The following is a 16,605-nucleotide window of genomic DNA, read 5'->3' on the forward strand; positions in this document are numbered from 1 at the left end:
GTTGATGTTTTGAGATACGTGGTGTGTGGGGTAGCTAATTTTTGGTTCTGAGGTGCTTAAATATATTTATTTGTGTGGTGGCTAATGGAAGCCAGACTCAGTAGAAATGACTTGCTTGAGATTGGAAATGTGCAGATTTAGCTGATGGTCAGACTCCAGGCAGTAGTTTCAAAGCTCAGTCCATTATGGGGAACAACTGTAGGTATCTCTATTGAAAAGATTGAGATGGTTTTAGTTTTGGGTTTTCTGGCACTTACTAGCATCCAACTTATGAAATAAAGATGTTCCCATACAACTGCAGGAGAAGATATACTTCAGGATCAGCTTCACTCTTACTACTTCAAAAGTTTGATCAGTTCTTACCCCACCTTCATACTATAAAATCATTATCCTAGAAGATGAGTGCACTTGCACAGATTTGCAAAGAATTGCTTAAAAGGTGGTATAATTGACACAAACACAAAATACATTCTATAAACCCCCCAAATCAAGTATGTAATCAAGCTAATATTATACTATCTTCTTTGTTTCTTCCCTTAAGCTATTCAAATGCTGCTTGTCTATCACTCTGCCTAGCTGGTTACCATGTACTAACCGCTATATGCTCCATAAAAATTGTTCTGTTTTGCTGACTGAGAAGTGTTTTCAAAGAGTAAAAGACAACAATAAATAATCATTGCTTCCTTTGTGCATGACAGGGAACAGTTGTAAAGATGTGACTGCATATACCAGGGGTGTGTGTGCTTTTGTGTGTTCTGACTGTTTATCTCGAAGTACAATGATGAAGGCAATTCTCTTTTATTCCATGCTCTATATGCATGTAAAAAGACTGACTGTTCACTCTGAATGGAAATAAAACTCTATGGCTCCTCTAGGCTTTAAGAATGTGTGATGTTTGAAGTCCTGAATCCTTTCACAAACAGAACAATTGAGACCTTTGGGCAAGCTTAGAATGTGATAACGTTGATGAGTGCATTTGATCTGCAATTTTCATGTTCAGTCTTCATGCAGTGTAATCTCACTTTTTCATGAATAATCTCTTTCAGGTTCACTATGTGGGCAGTAGGGAGGTCACAGTATAAACCCACAGTAAAGTTGTCTGCACATTACCATGTGTCTGTCTGCATTTGACTGCTAGTATTTGCTTTGAATTATGGTTATCTTTGCTCCTTGCTCTTTGTCTTTAAGTTAACTTTCTATCCCATTTAACAGTTATTCAATGGACTCTCTGTAGAATGGATGTCAGTGTCCCTCTTGATTATATCTGATAGGAAATTCTTTCCAATCAAAGTGTTTTGCTAGCTGAATGTAAATTGGTTTCTGCATTTGAGTCACCAATTCTACTGGTTTGCTGCATACTAATATGTTATAAACATGTGACTCAAAAAAAACAAAAAACAAAAAACAACAACAAACCACAAAAACAAACCTAGCTCATCTATTAAAAGTTGAGTAGTTAAATCTGTGAAAAAAAATAAAGAGCTTCCTTTGACAATTATCATCCTCCCTAGTACTAGTAACAATTTTGTTTAGAACTTTTTATTGATTAATTGTTTTTTTTTTTTTTTAAAGGATACATGACAAGTGACGTGCTGTCACTAATCTGAGGCCCAGAAATACTTCCAAGTTTCAATACTTACAAATAATGAAAGCTCTTAATTAAGGATCTAGCCTATCAGAGGTGGTCATTATTGCCTTTAACTGTCACAAAGCCTGCATAAATGGAGTGTATTTACAGTGATTATTTCTTTTCAAGAGTGATATGAAATAAGGTCAGACACCATGATCAATTCTTAGAAATTAAACATTCCAATCCAGTGTATAAAAATGTTTCTCTTTAGTTTTTCCTACCCATAAGGCCTAATGAAATGAATACAACTTTTCATTTATTACTTTAATACTTCCAATATCTTTATGAGCAAAGTTTGTCAAAACCCAGCCTCTGAGGAGCTGCAAAAAGATGCCCATCTCTGCCAAAAGGGATAGAAATAAAATGTGAAGTGAAATAAAATGTTGGTTTTAAGTACTTAAGAATTGCACCCTGATTTCGGAAACTGACTTCAATAAAGATCATCCACAAAAACTATTCTAATAATGAAAGAGTAGTGTTTACTTACAAACTGTACATTCATAATCTATTTCTGATTTTTTTTTTTTGGTATGCATTTCTTCTGAGAATACATTTGCGAACTTTTAACTAATGAGTTCAAATTTAGATCTGTATTAAGAGCTACATTAAATCTCCCTTTAACCGTAGGCAGGGAACTGTGAATAAGTTTATACCTTTATGCTGCAAGACATTTCCTTGAAGACTGAACATGCTTCTCTGGTGGAGAATTGTTTCTTTACTGATTTTCTTAATAGGTAAAGGAGCCATTATGCTGAAACTTGCTGATGTCTAACAAAGCTATTTTTCTTTTGTAACTGGTGGTTGGAACACCTCAAATGAATCTTTAGTTTGACTTCTTGTTAGAGACTGTCTTTATAGGTAAGGTACAAAAAGGTACATAGGGAAGGTACAAAATGAAAATACTCATTCTGTGATTGCCCATAATTTCACTTAAATTTTGGATGCTAGTTAATGCAGGTCTCTTGAAGCCAGTGTCCAGAGTTATGAGACTCTGTGGTACCACATAGGTGAAATAGATAAAATCAGAAGTATGAAATTTTGTCCAGTAATATTTGATAGCACAGGTAGTTGCTACTGTTTAAAATATTTAGTAGCATTTAATAGCAATTGAGTTTAGCACATCCAAATGGTGTGTGTTAATATCAAAATTACAGGTGAAATTGATATCTGAAAATGCTTCCAACACTGTTGTCCAATAGACAATTACGCAGTAGTTAAATAGAAATCCATTTAGAATTTTTCTTTGGACAAGACAGCTAGACAGCTAGAATGAAGTTTTGTAAAATGTAAGTAGAGACCCTGCAGGGCGATTTAGAAGATCTGTCCATAGCCTTTCCACTGATGAAGATGTCAGCATGTGTCTAATGCCTTCTTTTCTGTTAATCTTGTGGTAGCATTTGGACACTTCTATGCTCTCTGAGCTGTTTATGTATTGCCTTACTGAGTGGTGTCCTTAGAAAGTTCCAATAAAACCTTGAAATTCAGAGTATTTTTAAGCTAAAATTTTAATTTTAATTCAGAGTATTTTAAAGCTCTTTCCATCAGCTGGGGGACCAGAGGCTTTTTAAGGCATGTCCTGAACAAAAGAGTTTTGCACCCTGGCTGAGGCCTGTTGCCCAGCTGCACTGCGGATTACTGAAGGAATGCTCTTCAGATGGTTTCCCTTCAGCCAGACAGACAAGGGAATTGCTATAGCAAGGGTGAATAGCTTTCCTGCCTTATACTTCAAAACACAAATGGATTTACACACAATGTCACTAGTTCTATAAATTGCGGTTATACTGTCCACAACTACAGGATAAGTTATTTGTACATCTACTGCAAAAGCACAAACACGTGGTTAAGTAAGATATGATCGAATTTTACATGTTGCTGTAAAAGGGTAGAGTTCTTGTGCTCTTTCGTAGGTGATTATGTTGTTGATATTGTGCTATTTGTTATTTCAGGACCTTCTTTCTCTTGTTTTCTTGCTGTGTTCCCTCCTCAACACCTACCACTCCCATCAATCACATTTGTTTTGTTTTGTTTTGTTTGTTTTCCTCAGAGATTATACGCAGAAAAGAATTTCTTTCATCCAGTTAGAGAATTTGTGGTGTCCACCACTAGACAGTAAACCCTTCCCCTGTCATTTGCTCCTACTTGTTTGCAGTGTTTGGATTCTCCACCATCTCATTTATAGGATCGCTGAATTTGGGTCAGAGCAGTTAATACATTCTTTGTTATAAGGTCGGCTATTTCTCAGTTTCTGGCCTATTGGCTGTTTTGGGGTATATGAATAACATCACCTCCAATTTATTACAGGGAGTATATTGCAAAAGTCTTCAAGGGAATCTCTTTTCTGCAAAGTGGATAATACACCCATGATTTTCTCAGGGTTTCAGTTTGGGAGCACACAAATAAATGATTAGTTAAGGCTGTTTGTTAAGGTCTTTCATGATATCCTATGGCCGCTTTCCATCTTCTGTGTTTATCAGCATCTCTACCCACTACATAGTTTCAGCTGCTTATTACCAGCATTAGCATGGTGTGTTTCAAGAGCACTCCCTGGCATTTATCTGCCCTGCCTTTCTACTCCTTCTGACACTTGTTACTTCAGTGCTGTAGCGCTGGTTGACATCCATAAAGGCCTTTTGCAGTCTTGGGGTGAAAGAGTGATGTGCTTTGAAGAACAAATACATTAGAGTGATTAAGTGATCATTTATAACATTGAGGTTCTTCAGATTCTTTGATTATTTTTGATGCAGTAATTAAATAATGATCTTGCCAAATCATTGTTCTATGTAAGATATTCTGCTCCAGCTAATGAACTCAATTGAAGTCATAGGAGAATCTTCTAAATATTCCATTAATTTTTATTAAAAATAATCATAGCGATAGTTAAACATCTATTTCACCTATTCCAAATATGTCAACTTTGTTGTGCAACTTTAAACAAAGAAAGGGTGACACAGTTTAAAATGTGTAGTTTCTTAGTTATGCTTTATGTTAACATAGAAAAAAATGAAAACTGAGAACGCCTAGACTTGAAAATCCCCAAATACAGTATTTTTCCTTTTATAGATTCGTAACATTGTCAATTCCTATCTACTTGAATAGGAGTGAGTAGGTTGAGTGATCTCCATATCAGTATGGCAAGAATATGGCGTCAGTAAAGTATGAAACAAATGTTACTTGAGAAAAAGATATAATTGAATGACAGTGTAAACATAGTGACATCAGTAAAGATATTGCTGCAAGCTGAAATGGAGATATTTTAACCAAAATGAAATGTGTAGTGAAGGTTTGTTTTCAGGATATCTTTATTACTGTGCATTTGTAGCTCAGATTTAATGCTATTTTAACACAGAGTAGTGTTTTATTTAGTACAGTATATTTTCAGGTTGGCTGGTTATTTTATCTTTCTCTCTTTCTCTCTCTTTCTCTTTTTTTTTTTATAACCATGTATCCAATAAACAAAATACATATCTAATGTAACACTGAAGTTTTGAATATAGATTGTTCACAAGGTGGGAAATGTGAACTATTATGTTGATAAAAACAATCCTTGTGACCATATGGATTCTTGTGCTGAGTATAGATATGGAGTAAGATAGTTATGTCATAAAAGCTAATGATATAGCAATCTTTTCCTCTCCCAAGCAATTGTTACTGGGAGACTCAACAGAACACTAATACTTCTTTCTCTGGATATTAGCGTGAATACAAGAAATAACGTTTATGAATAATCGGTATCATTCTTATGTCTTTTCGTCTTTTCAGCTGTTATACTGTGAAGCCTATGATAGCTTTTTGCTATCTTGTCTGCAATTTGTTAAAGATTTGAATAAGATGCCTTTTTCCTCTTCAGTTATCTTTTTTTTTCCCGAGTACCAGTTAGATGAATATTATTTCCTTTCCTCTCATCTCACCTCATTACAAAATCACACGCTAATACCCAAGAAAGATGTTTGTTATCAAATTAAAACAGCTCTTTTGGCATATGTTTTACCTACCTACATTTTATTTTTAGCATCATTTGCTTAGCACCAACAGTGATGAAGATGAATGGAAGGAGTATTTTTGAATTTATGAAGTGATTGAGTTAAGATAAAGAAGATAGAAGCATATGTTTACTTAGTAATGTTTAATAAATACCCTACTACAGGAAGTCTACCAGTGTCTTGTGAAATATTATTGCATTCAAAATGTAGTTTTGAGGAAATTCAGAAACTGCTTACAGGCTGTCACTCACTGCATGTTTTTAAGAATGTGGTAGTTAATTCATGAACCTTTTTATCATTTTTATTGATGATGTTTAGACAGCACTTTCAAACATTTCTATTTAATTATATTTTGGTAGTATTATCAAATGATAGAAAGTTTATATATGTCTGGTATTGAGGCACATCAGTATTCCTTGACTATGGAAAAATACATAGAAGAAGAAGGCAGAGCAGGTAGCAGAGAAATGGCTTTAGAATAGCAAAGAACACTTTCATTATAAAATTCACTTTTAAGATTAACTATAATTATTCTGTTTGCTAATAATTTAGTAAATTCTACATTTTCCTATTACCTTATTCATATATTTAATCATCTGTACTTAAAAAAATTCCGTTGCTTTTACCAAACTTCTGTTTTTAGCCTATGGCTGTTTGCTATTATATATATATATATAAGCATATATACATGTGTATATATAGAAAATACTTGAGTTTCTGCTTTCAGAGCATGATGAAAAGATTTCATCATAGCAGCTTGCTGGAGAAAATCTGTAATGTGGGAATATTTGTAAATATATTTCTAAATGGTCAGCTTTTCCCCATATAAATGAAAAGCACTGAAGAAACAATAGATTTGGTTTTATTATTTGTTTTATTTATTTATTTATTTATGTTGAATTACTTAAAATGTTTCAGTTCATATGAAACATTTTTTACTTCCTGTTGTGATAGTTTTATGAAGTCAAGTCACTGGCTAATTATTTTGACATAGCTTCTTGAAATTAACTGGCGAGTACAATAAAGTGCAGAAAACCAACCTGTTGTCACAGGTAACCATTAGCAGTAAGCACACCTTAACAGAAATAAGGATACCTTGATCAGCTAGCAGCTCTATTAATTTAGCATACTTTCTCTGTTATGGGTGATCCACTAATCATCGGTAGTGCCATGTAGCAGGATTCATACTGTTCTGCTTTCCAAGCCAGCCTAACATGTATATGTGTTGCATAGAGAAGGCAACAGAGAGGAAGCATTGTCAAGCTGAAGAAAGCAACATGCTCTTTGGGAGTTATCACCAAAGGAATGATTGCTTTCAGAAGAAATGTATGTGGGTTTTTGTTTTGTTTTGGTCTATGTTGCTACTAGTTACATAGACAGCTAGATTTCTCACGGAAAATGTCACTCTTCTGACTTTAAGCCATTGGCAACACCTGTTTCTTCTGTTCTTCTGTAGTACCATTACCAGAATTGTGCATACCAACTTTGTTAGTCTGTAGATTATGCAGCTACATCCTTGCTATAAGCATTCTTAAGAACTTATCAAAAATGTTGTATAATTAAATTAGTATAGGTCTTGGTAGGTTTGTGAATAACAGATCTTACAATGAAAGACACCTTGAAAGATCATTGGGTCTAAAACAAAAAAGTAACTACTGGTAGGAAATAGTTTTAAATGATAAACATTGATCAACTTTCAGTGGCATCTGAAGCAAATGAACATATTTTATTGTAGGTATATGAAACCTGTGATGTCACAACTTTCTGGTGGTGTGTGTGTGTGTGTGCGCGCACGCGCATACGTGTGTATGTCTGTTTTGTTTTTGTTGAACTCCCAGGAAGAGGTTTAAACATGAAGGCAAAACTTTCAAACCTTAGCATGGCTAAATATAAAGCAAAGCTGCCATTTTTTTTTTCTTTTCCTTTTTTATGCCTCCATCTAGATTTGTCACATTATTTAAGGAAAAAAGAAAGATACAATTTAACCACAGGAGAGCTAATAGTGTGAAAAAAAAAACCCTGATGAATTTTGTTTCCGCAGCACGATATTATCAAAGATTTAAGAAACAAATTTGCCAGCCTCGGCGAGAACTCTCTGGTAACAGCATAAATGTCTGTGTTGGTTTGCTTTTCAGTTAAAGGTTTCTTTTTCATTCATTTGAACACACATTTCTATTTTTCTCTTTTTCCCCTCTTTATTTTCTCTTTATTATTCATACCCTCTATTTAGCAAGCCTTCATTTTTTAAACCTCTTCCATCTTCCAATGTCTTTTTTCTGTAATTTGGATGGAAAGTTTATGGCAGCAAAGCTGTCATTCTGGCTACTTCTGCTGCAGCTGTTCCTGCTTTTAGGTCATACATGTTTTGGGCGTTGTGTTTATGGACATGATACTGATCGTGTCATGTTCCTTTTGAGTAAGCTTTTTACCACGCCATCTGATGGATTCACTGTCATAGGGCTCTATGCAACTTCCATTTTTCAACTTATACTGCTTAGTCACCCTCAATTCTCCAGCAAACTTGGATTAATTTTGTGAAAGTTCAAACATATCTGGAATTAACTGTGCCTTTATGTTTGCTCTTAACGCTCTTCTTTATTTTTTCAGTAGTAGTTTAAATTATAAAAAATAAACTTCACCATTGCTCAAGCAGTGCCATGCAGTATTGTTTGTTGCCGCTAGAGAATGCAAAATATAAAAGCACAGTGCATTCTATCAAATATTCGTTCGGTAGTGTGGGCAATTTGTATTGTAATAAAGAGTTTTGAAAAAAAATTGAGATGCTTCTGTTAGTCTGGTATTCAGCAACAACTTGCAACTCAAGAGCCACATACTGAGCAGTATGAAGTTATGGTCACGCTATAGAAGATTATTAAGAGTGTGAACTGTTGCACAAAAGTGCAAGTTTGGTATATGGAGTATATATATAATGAACATGGACTTTGAACTAACCTAATAATTTACAATTGAAATAACTCTTTTCAGATAAACTACTAAAAGCACATTAAAGAAAAATATGAAGGGGAAGAATATTACATGAACATGTTAAATATCTGTTCAGTAGCATTGTCTGTATTAAATTGGTCCACGATGTTGCCATAGAGCCCATATACTAAGAGAAAACCAAAAACCTTTGGAGAATTGATAGTAACTGAAGTCCTCATCTTAAATGACTGGAATTTTTGTTCAGGAAAAAGAAATGGAAAAGCAAAAACTTCTGTATCAGCAAGCCAGACTGCATGACCGAGGTGCTGCTGAGATGGTTCTTCAGACAATCAGTGCTAGTAAAGGTAATATCCTGTTGTGTAGATTACACGCTAAAGCTAATTTCTTACTATCTTTGAAATTATTGCAATTCTTATTGTGCAAAATCTACAAATGTTTGACAGTAATGCTTGCTTTCAAAATGCGTGCAAAGTTTCAAAAATTATTGGCAGCTCATTCAGAGTAATAATAAAGTTTAAATGATGCTTTGTCCCTTAGATGACATCTTCCTCTAAAATTTGCTGCTTCCATTGTCTCTTCTATGCTTTATTTCTACAGTAGCAATTTAAAAGCTTCCTGTTAGCCAACTTCAGATAATGTAGCTAAATGCTTTAGATTGTTATTTTCATATGAAATAGGAGATAATTGTCTAGACTGGCATGCAGAGGAAATACATTGTTATATGTGAAGGCTAACTTAAAATTGTGCACTCAGCCTTAAATCCAGAGTTAGATGATCTTATGAACGAAACAGCATTTGTATTATGATCACTTATTCCTTCTTGTCTTACGTTTTGTGTGCAGTGTATACGTTAGTTACACTACGTCACAGGCACTCATAAAGATATTAACTCAAGCTAGATATCATGAAAGAAAAATAGTATGTTTTACATGAGAAACAGGAAGGTCTCTCCTGATAAATTTCCATTTAAGTGATTGCATGGATAAGTTAATAGAACATTCTTATATTAAAGTATGATCTAAAAGTATTTTTAATTATTTTAAGGTGAGATGGGGCCAATGGTTGCAGCTACCCTAAAGCTAGGGATTGCCATCTTAAATGGAGGAAATTCTACTGTTCAACAGGTAAAGTACTCATCTATTTTTTACCCATTCTAGTTACTATACAACTTTATACCATGGTCCTTATTACTGTAATGAATTATGTAATAAGTCTCAAGTTCTATTTATACTCATAATCTTATCATCAGAAGAAAGTTCACAAAATACTTTGTTTTCTAGGGATATACTTTTTATCTGTACACATATTTAATCTACAGAACACAAGGCTAAAAGAAATGTTTTGCATCTCAGCTGGAAGGGTGAAACTGTATGTCAAATTGTTAACTCCTGTTCTATGAGAGAAAATAATTTCTGGGTAGATTGGCATTGTCCTGTAGCCAGTAGAGCAAAATTGATGGCCCCAGTTTTCATCAAGACATTTTTACACAACATAAATCCTTGGCTTATGCCATAGGCAGTTTTGGTGATAAAAGCTTAAATGCTTTTATATATATATGGTGATAAAAACTTAAACGTGATTTGCAAATTTAAAGTAATTAAATGTGGTAAACAGAGTACAATTCTGGTATTCTGACAACATTCTGTACTGATGAAGAGAAGTGCCTCGTACAGACTACATTCAGCATTTTGTACTAGTTGAAGATTCCTGAAATGAAAGGTTTCAGAGCTGCCATTACTACATTGTTGTAGGGTGGTTTGAAGGAATACAGACAACTGGGAATAGATGAGGTCCTCTGTTAAGCAACCATGAAGCATTTGAGTGCAGCTGAAAATAATATTATTTTCAGAGGCTATGTTTCCAGGAAGTGACCTGAAAGACCACATATTGTTCAGAAAAGTATCTACTTGAACAGTTCTTTGTGGTGTCATGATATTTAAATGACTTATGAAAAATATGATATTTGTATATAGTTATTTAATATGAATTTGTAATGCAACAATTTATTTATTTTTTTTAATGATTTGTCAGACAACTCAGAGAAGAATACAGGAATCAATTACTAGGTTGCAATAATACTAATACCAGTAGTCTAAGTTACATCTTTGTAACATAAAAGCATCAAATAATTCAGCTAGAATTCCTGTTTTACAGTTGCCTCATTTCTGTACCTTTTCTCTGATGTTTTCCTCACCTTTCCAATTTTTCTTTGGGGCCTAAGATGAACTCCTCAGTCTTCCTTGGGATGAGTAGTGTGGGGAGAGGAAGATGTGTGGAAGTGGTTTTGAAAATTCATCATCATTTGGAGTTCTGTGCTGCAATCAGTATGCCATTGATCGTGCTGGGCATTCCTCTTCTATCATCTTAAGGGTTATGATGATAGATTGTCTGCTTTTGTACTTTTTTCTTTTTGGAGGTTATCTATTACCTATTTTTCCCATTCTCTTTGGTTTTTTTTTTTTTTTTTTTTTTTTTTTTTTTCAAAATTAATTCTACATCATTCTCAAAGTGAATTATTGTAGCATTCCACCTGAGATTGATCACAGATTGATCTTTGACCACTGTGATTTTTTTTTCATATGTGGGACCTATGAAAAAGTATCATCATGTATCTTCATTAAGTTCACTCCACTGAATAACTTCTTGTTATTGTAATCTGTTATCAGATAGGTAATGTACACTGCACTACAGCTAAAACAAATTTTAAAAATACTCCCCTGACTACTAACATGCTAAAATAACCCATGACAAGCTGAAGTCATATCAAGTCCAGTCTGGTGCTGAAATAGTAGTCAATAGAAATTTGTGGCCAAATATTGGCAAGATCATATTTATATGAAGCACTAAATTCTGCTGACTGTGTTGACTTTAGTTATTATCTTTCCCATGTTTTAGGAAGGAGTATCCAAAATAGATGTCCTTTTCCGTCAAGGACATGAACTTGATGTTCTGTCAAGGCATGAGCTTTAAATATTCTTTTCATTTTTTTATATCTGGAATTTTCTTAGCGACGCTTTATTATGAAACCTGTAAATATTAGAGATATTTCAAAACACTGACTTCACTAGTAATCTAGAATCTATTTAACGCTAAGTAAATTAGAGTAACAAATGCTATAAAGATTAATTCTCTGAGTATATAATCTGTGTTTACTGCAGAAAATGCTTGACTACCTCAAGGATAAGAAAGATGTGGGTTTCTTTCAGAGTCTTGCTGGTCTTATGCAGTCCTGTAGGTAAGAAAATATCTGTCAAAATTCTTTATTTTGTATTTAGGTTTTCTTCCGCAGGACGTATACTTTTGGAAAAAAACTTTGGAAAATTGCTATGTATCTTTTGCAAACAGCACCAGGGCACTGCAATTTGCTAGAGTTTGGGTTGGATAAAGTGATGCTTATGGTATGCAAATCTTCATATAACCAATCTACCTTGGTTATTGGAAATGTTTATGGCATTTGTGTCTACTCTGAGATATGCCAGAAAACAGCTCCAGAGTTAGGAGCATTCTTCAGGACTGAATTTGTAACTCTGGAGGTAATACTGCAGAGAGCAAGTTAATGATCAATGTTAAGTAGTCATAAAGATTTTGGGAAAACACAATTTGTTAGAAGCATTAATAGTATTGCAGAGTACAATGGAAAACCATGATTTAATAAACTGAGGAGGTACTGTGACTTGTTTGTCCATTCATGCTTTTTGACAGTTTATGTTGATCATATGTAAACTCTTTAAATACACTAAGAGTAAACCATATGTTCATTAATACATTATTTAACCATAAAACTAGACTGAGACTAAAGGCTCAGCCTTCTGTTATGTCAATGGTACTATGCTATATCCTTTCTTCATAACACTGACTTCAGCGAAGTTTCACTTTAAATTCAGTTAGGTTGGAGTTAATCAACATGCATATGACTTTTGTAAACTTTCTTGCTTATGAACAAAAGTTATCCATGGCAAGTTGACATCCTAACCAATGAAAGGCAGAACTATGCAGATTCACAGATAGAAATCTGTAAGGGTACATGTTTTTTATATCCAGGTAATTCAGCATAGCTGTCCCTATGGCATCTTCAGTTTTTCAGAACATGGAGGGAGGAAAACTGAATGGAACTGATAGTGACATAGGTTCCTTAGGGACCTTGCTGCTTGGGATAAAATTGACTATAATATGAAAGCAGTCAATCATGTGGCCTCTTTACAACCCAGAAAATTAGTATTTATATCATAAACACATACGTTCACTTTTTTGATCAATCATAAAGAGCTAAATTCTATTGTCGTTTGCAGGGCAAAAAAGCAGGTTAAGTCTGTAGCACTGAATTTTGTAATCTTGTAGCAGGCAGGTATATTAAGCCACTAAAATGTATCTTCTTGACACTAGTATGATTATAAACTTAAATGAAATCACAAATCTTTCTCTGTCTTTCACAAATTGAAATATTGCACATTTTTCATTAATCACTGCACAAATACAATTTTTTCTCATTGCAGTGTTCTTGACCTAAATGCATTCGAACGTCAGAACAAAGCAGAAGGCCTTGGCATGGTGACCGAAGAGGGATCAGGTAATATCAATTTAACAGAAATAATCTGTGAACTTTTCTACGTTTTGTAGAAGCAAATCTGAAAGAAACCTTTAAATATATATAGAGAGGCTGAAGCTAACTGGCTGACCAAAGCCCATGCTTGTCAGTAGTAAATTACTAGCATGTGTTGAGTTTCAGAAATGTCTCAAAGGAACCTTACCCAACATTCCGGAGAAGTGAAGACCATATTACATGCAAAATTGAAAACAGATTCTAGTTACAAACAGCAGTGTTTATGCATGTAAAACATTTCAGAAGTCCCCAGCTAGATTCAGCATAAAATGAAATTAAAAGCTCCCACCTGATTTCTTAAACTGTCTTGGCTAGAATGAAAGCCAGAAATTTAGTTAAGCAATAAGTTAAATATTAGAGGTCAAGAGAGCTGTATCTGTTGTTTGGAAAAAAAAGTCTGCTGGGAAAGCTGCTGCTTAGAAACACTCTTTTTCTGTTTGTCTGTGGGGAAATATTATTAAAAAAAAACAAAAACAAAAACAAAAACAAAAACAAAACAAAACAAAAAAAAAAAACACAAAAAACTTCATTTTTGACTTTGAGCCAATATAGCTTTCTACCTTCTGTGTTGTCAGTTCACTGTCAGTTTCTTTCTTCTGTCTGACAGTAAGTTCTGCGACTCCCTTCCTGTGATTGTCTGGAACTGTTAGGTTCATTCTTACATGATTGACTGAGCTACCAAAGCACATTTTCTCCACTTACCTTCAATATTTTTTATGGTATATTTTTATGTTTAAATCCTACAGTGACCTAATCTTTTAACATGTTTTTATCTTAAAATCAAGGTAAAAAAGCTTGACTGCGTAATCATCATTGCATTTTGGCACTCATAATTCATACCTGCAACATTGTGTATCCCATCGGCTGTTGTGCCTGTAGCTCTTTTATGTGGCATATTTCTTGATTATTCAACTGCTTGTCTCAAATCAAAACCATGAACTATTACATTTGACTGTATTACTTCAGGGCTGATAATATATGCTGTTTCTCTAAAAGTGCTCCCACAGTTTAAATTATAAATCAAATCCTGCTAGATTTATGTGAGTAAACAAAATAAAGTGAACCCATGTGGATAAATTTTGGTTACATGATTGTGGATTGAACACTGATAAAATTATCTGGCATATAAGATTTTTGCTGTTACTTTGATGTTTTACTGAAAATTATCCTGCACAATGTTTTGCTCTTTTGGACAATACTTCAATTACTAAATATTTAAATCTATTTATAATGCTGAATTTTAGGATGGACTGTCAAGACACAGATTCATTTTTATTTTAACCAGCAGCCTGTATTTCTAGAAAAGCCAGATCTTGAATGCAGATATAAATAATTCTTTGAACACTGCATACTCTACTTATGTTAGAGTATTTTTATGCTTCCTCATTTGAGGGATTTTTTTGTTTTGCTGTTTATTTGATCTTTCTCTTTTAGTATAGAACTAATTTTGCCAAAACCAATACTAAGTATATTTTATGTTTGCTAAAAAAAATTCTCAACTTTTTTTCCTTTTTTTTTTTCCTGTTTCCTTTTCTTTGAACTAAATGTCCTCCCTTCCTCAGTCATCACTCATGAGCGTGGTAATTATTAAAAACAACTGCCTTTTCTTTATTTTTCCTGCTGTTAGCTTTGTGTCAGCACTGTACAGCTCCTGAACACCATTAGATTACTGATAAACTACTGGTTCTTTACTATTATTATTGTAATTGTGTATTCCAAACTTTTTGGTTTTCATGTCAACTCTCCCCACTCTGTTCTTCCTCCTTTTCTCAGGATTTGCACAGTAACTGGCACGCTAGATGTAAGAGCAGCAAGCTTTTTTAAACTTTTTTTCCTTTTTTCTTTAGTTTCCTTTTTTTTTATTATTTCTTTTTATTTTAGTAAGCCCAGTATTTGCAATGGATGAATGTTTAAAAAAAAAATTACCTATACATACATAGTTTTGTGCTGTACTCCTCCTGTAGTATTTATGTTGTGCATTGAATGTGGCTTTATTGCTGCATTGTTTTGTGCAAACACAGGAAATCAGTGGTGGATCCAGTGAGGATTTGAGGGTGGTTAGTGAGGAGAGAACTTTCCACTGGCTAGGTTTATCTAATGTGTCTGGGAGTTTATACCAGAAAGTGTGGTGCTTCTCTGATTTATAAGAATCAATGTTTACAGGTGGCTCTTCCTTGCTCTGAAAGCTACTTGAGGTACTAAGGTTCCTATACCTCTACAGTACTCTAAAATCCAGAAAGGAAAGTTTTGGTGGAGCAGTTGCCATGAGATGTTGTTATCACTGTGAGAACTGATAATTTAAAATACAAAATGTGTATACCATTCAGCAGATGGCTTAAACACAGCAGATGGCTTTTCATTAGCCAAATGTTGAGGTGGATTGGTGGGGGATCTGGATTTTTGTTTGTTTTCTCAGTAGAATTTTCATTTATTAGATAACAGAATTCTACCGTTAGATCATGTGTTTTAGTTCTCTTTGTTACAGACAAGCAGCAGCAATATCAAGATACAGTAATCATACTGTGTCAAATATTTCTTGATGCAAAGGGATAATATTTACTAACAGAACCTTTTTATAGATTAATATCCAGTTATTGGAAATTCAAGAAAACAGAACAAAACAAAGCCAAACCAAAAAAAGGTTGTACTTTTTCTTGTTAGTGTTACTTTATTCTTGATATTATACTACCTTCAATAATAATAATAATAAATTTTATATTATGAAGCACACCTTTTTCAATTAATTGAAAAGTAGTTTACAGAAGAGTTGGATAGCCACTGGTATTAAGTCCTGATAGCATTATGAAAGCCCAGCCAGTGTGTCTTTTGGGAAACTCTGTGGTGAATAGTTTTCAGGTATCCTAAACTTTATGGGATACATGATATTGTATGTCTGTTTGCAATCCTATGAATAACCTATGAATATGTAAAATACTTCCAAGGAAGCAGCAATGGTAGATATGGAACTGTTTGTTTTTTTTTTTTCCCATTAATTTTTTTTTTAGGGGAGATACTTACTCTAAGAGTAATTAATTACTCCTCTATGAGGATCATTTTATTGATTCCTGAGCAAATGGCATGATGCAAATAAAATGTGCACTGTGGCCTGTTTCTCATGTCATCTGAATTTGATGCAGAAGCATATCAATAAATAACTGTAACTGAGTTTACTACCTGGAAGTCTGAAACTGTTCTTGCCAAAAATGAAGAAAAGCTGCTGTTGACACTTGTGAGAGTAAAGTCAACTTTTCATCAAGGGCAGTGCTATACAATAAAGGTTGTTTCTGGTCCCACGTCAACCTTGGCAATAGGCAGAAGGCCATGCACTGAGTCAAGATGGATTTGAGATTTATTGTTCTATTCCAACTGTTTCTTTGTGCTGTCCACATTTTAATCGCCTTTTCCTGATTTTCCTCTGACTGGTACTACCTTCCCTTTCCAAACCCTGG

At 34.0% G+C, this 16,605-nt stretch overlaps 1 protein-coding gene across 1 annotated transcript in view; it reads left to right on the plus strand.

Annotated features, from left to right (window-relative positions):
• RYR2 (ryanodine receptor 2) overlaps nucleotides 1–16,605 on the plus strand; it is a gene marked incomplete at both ends in the record, with an annotated part of 408,872 nt that overhangs the window by 358,078 nt on the left and 34,189 nt on the right. The window contains 4 exons of the mRNA XM_084285045.1: nucleotides 8,801–8,900; nucleotides 9,601–9,680; nucleotides 11,715–11,791; nucleotides 13,050–13,123. Of these exons, the coding sequence (XP_084141171.1) occupies nucleotides 8,801–8,900; nucleotides 9,601–9,680; nucleotides 11,715–11,791; nucleotides 13,050–13,123 (331 nt within the window). The remainder of the gene's footprint in view (nucleotides 1–8,800; nucleotides 8,901–9,600; nucleotides 9,681–11,714; nucleotides 11,792–13,049; nucleotides 13,124–16,605) is intronic.

The sequence above is a fragment of the Netta rufina genome (assembly GCF_964035555.1).
Source record: "Netta rufina genome assembly, chromosome: 3".
NCBI lineage: Eukaryota > Metazoa > Chordata > Aves > Anseriformes > Anatidae > Netta > Netta rufina.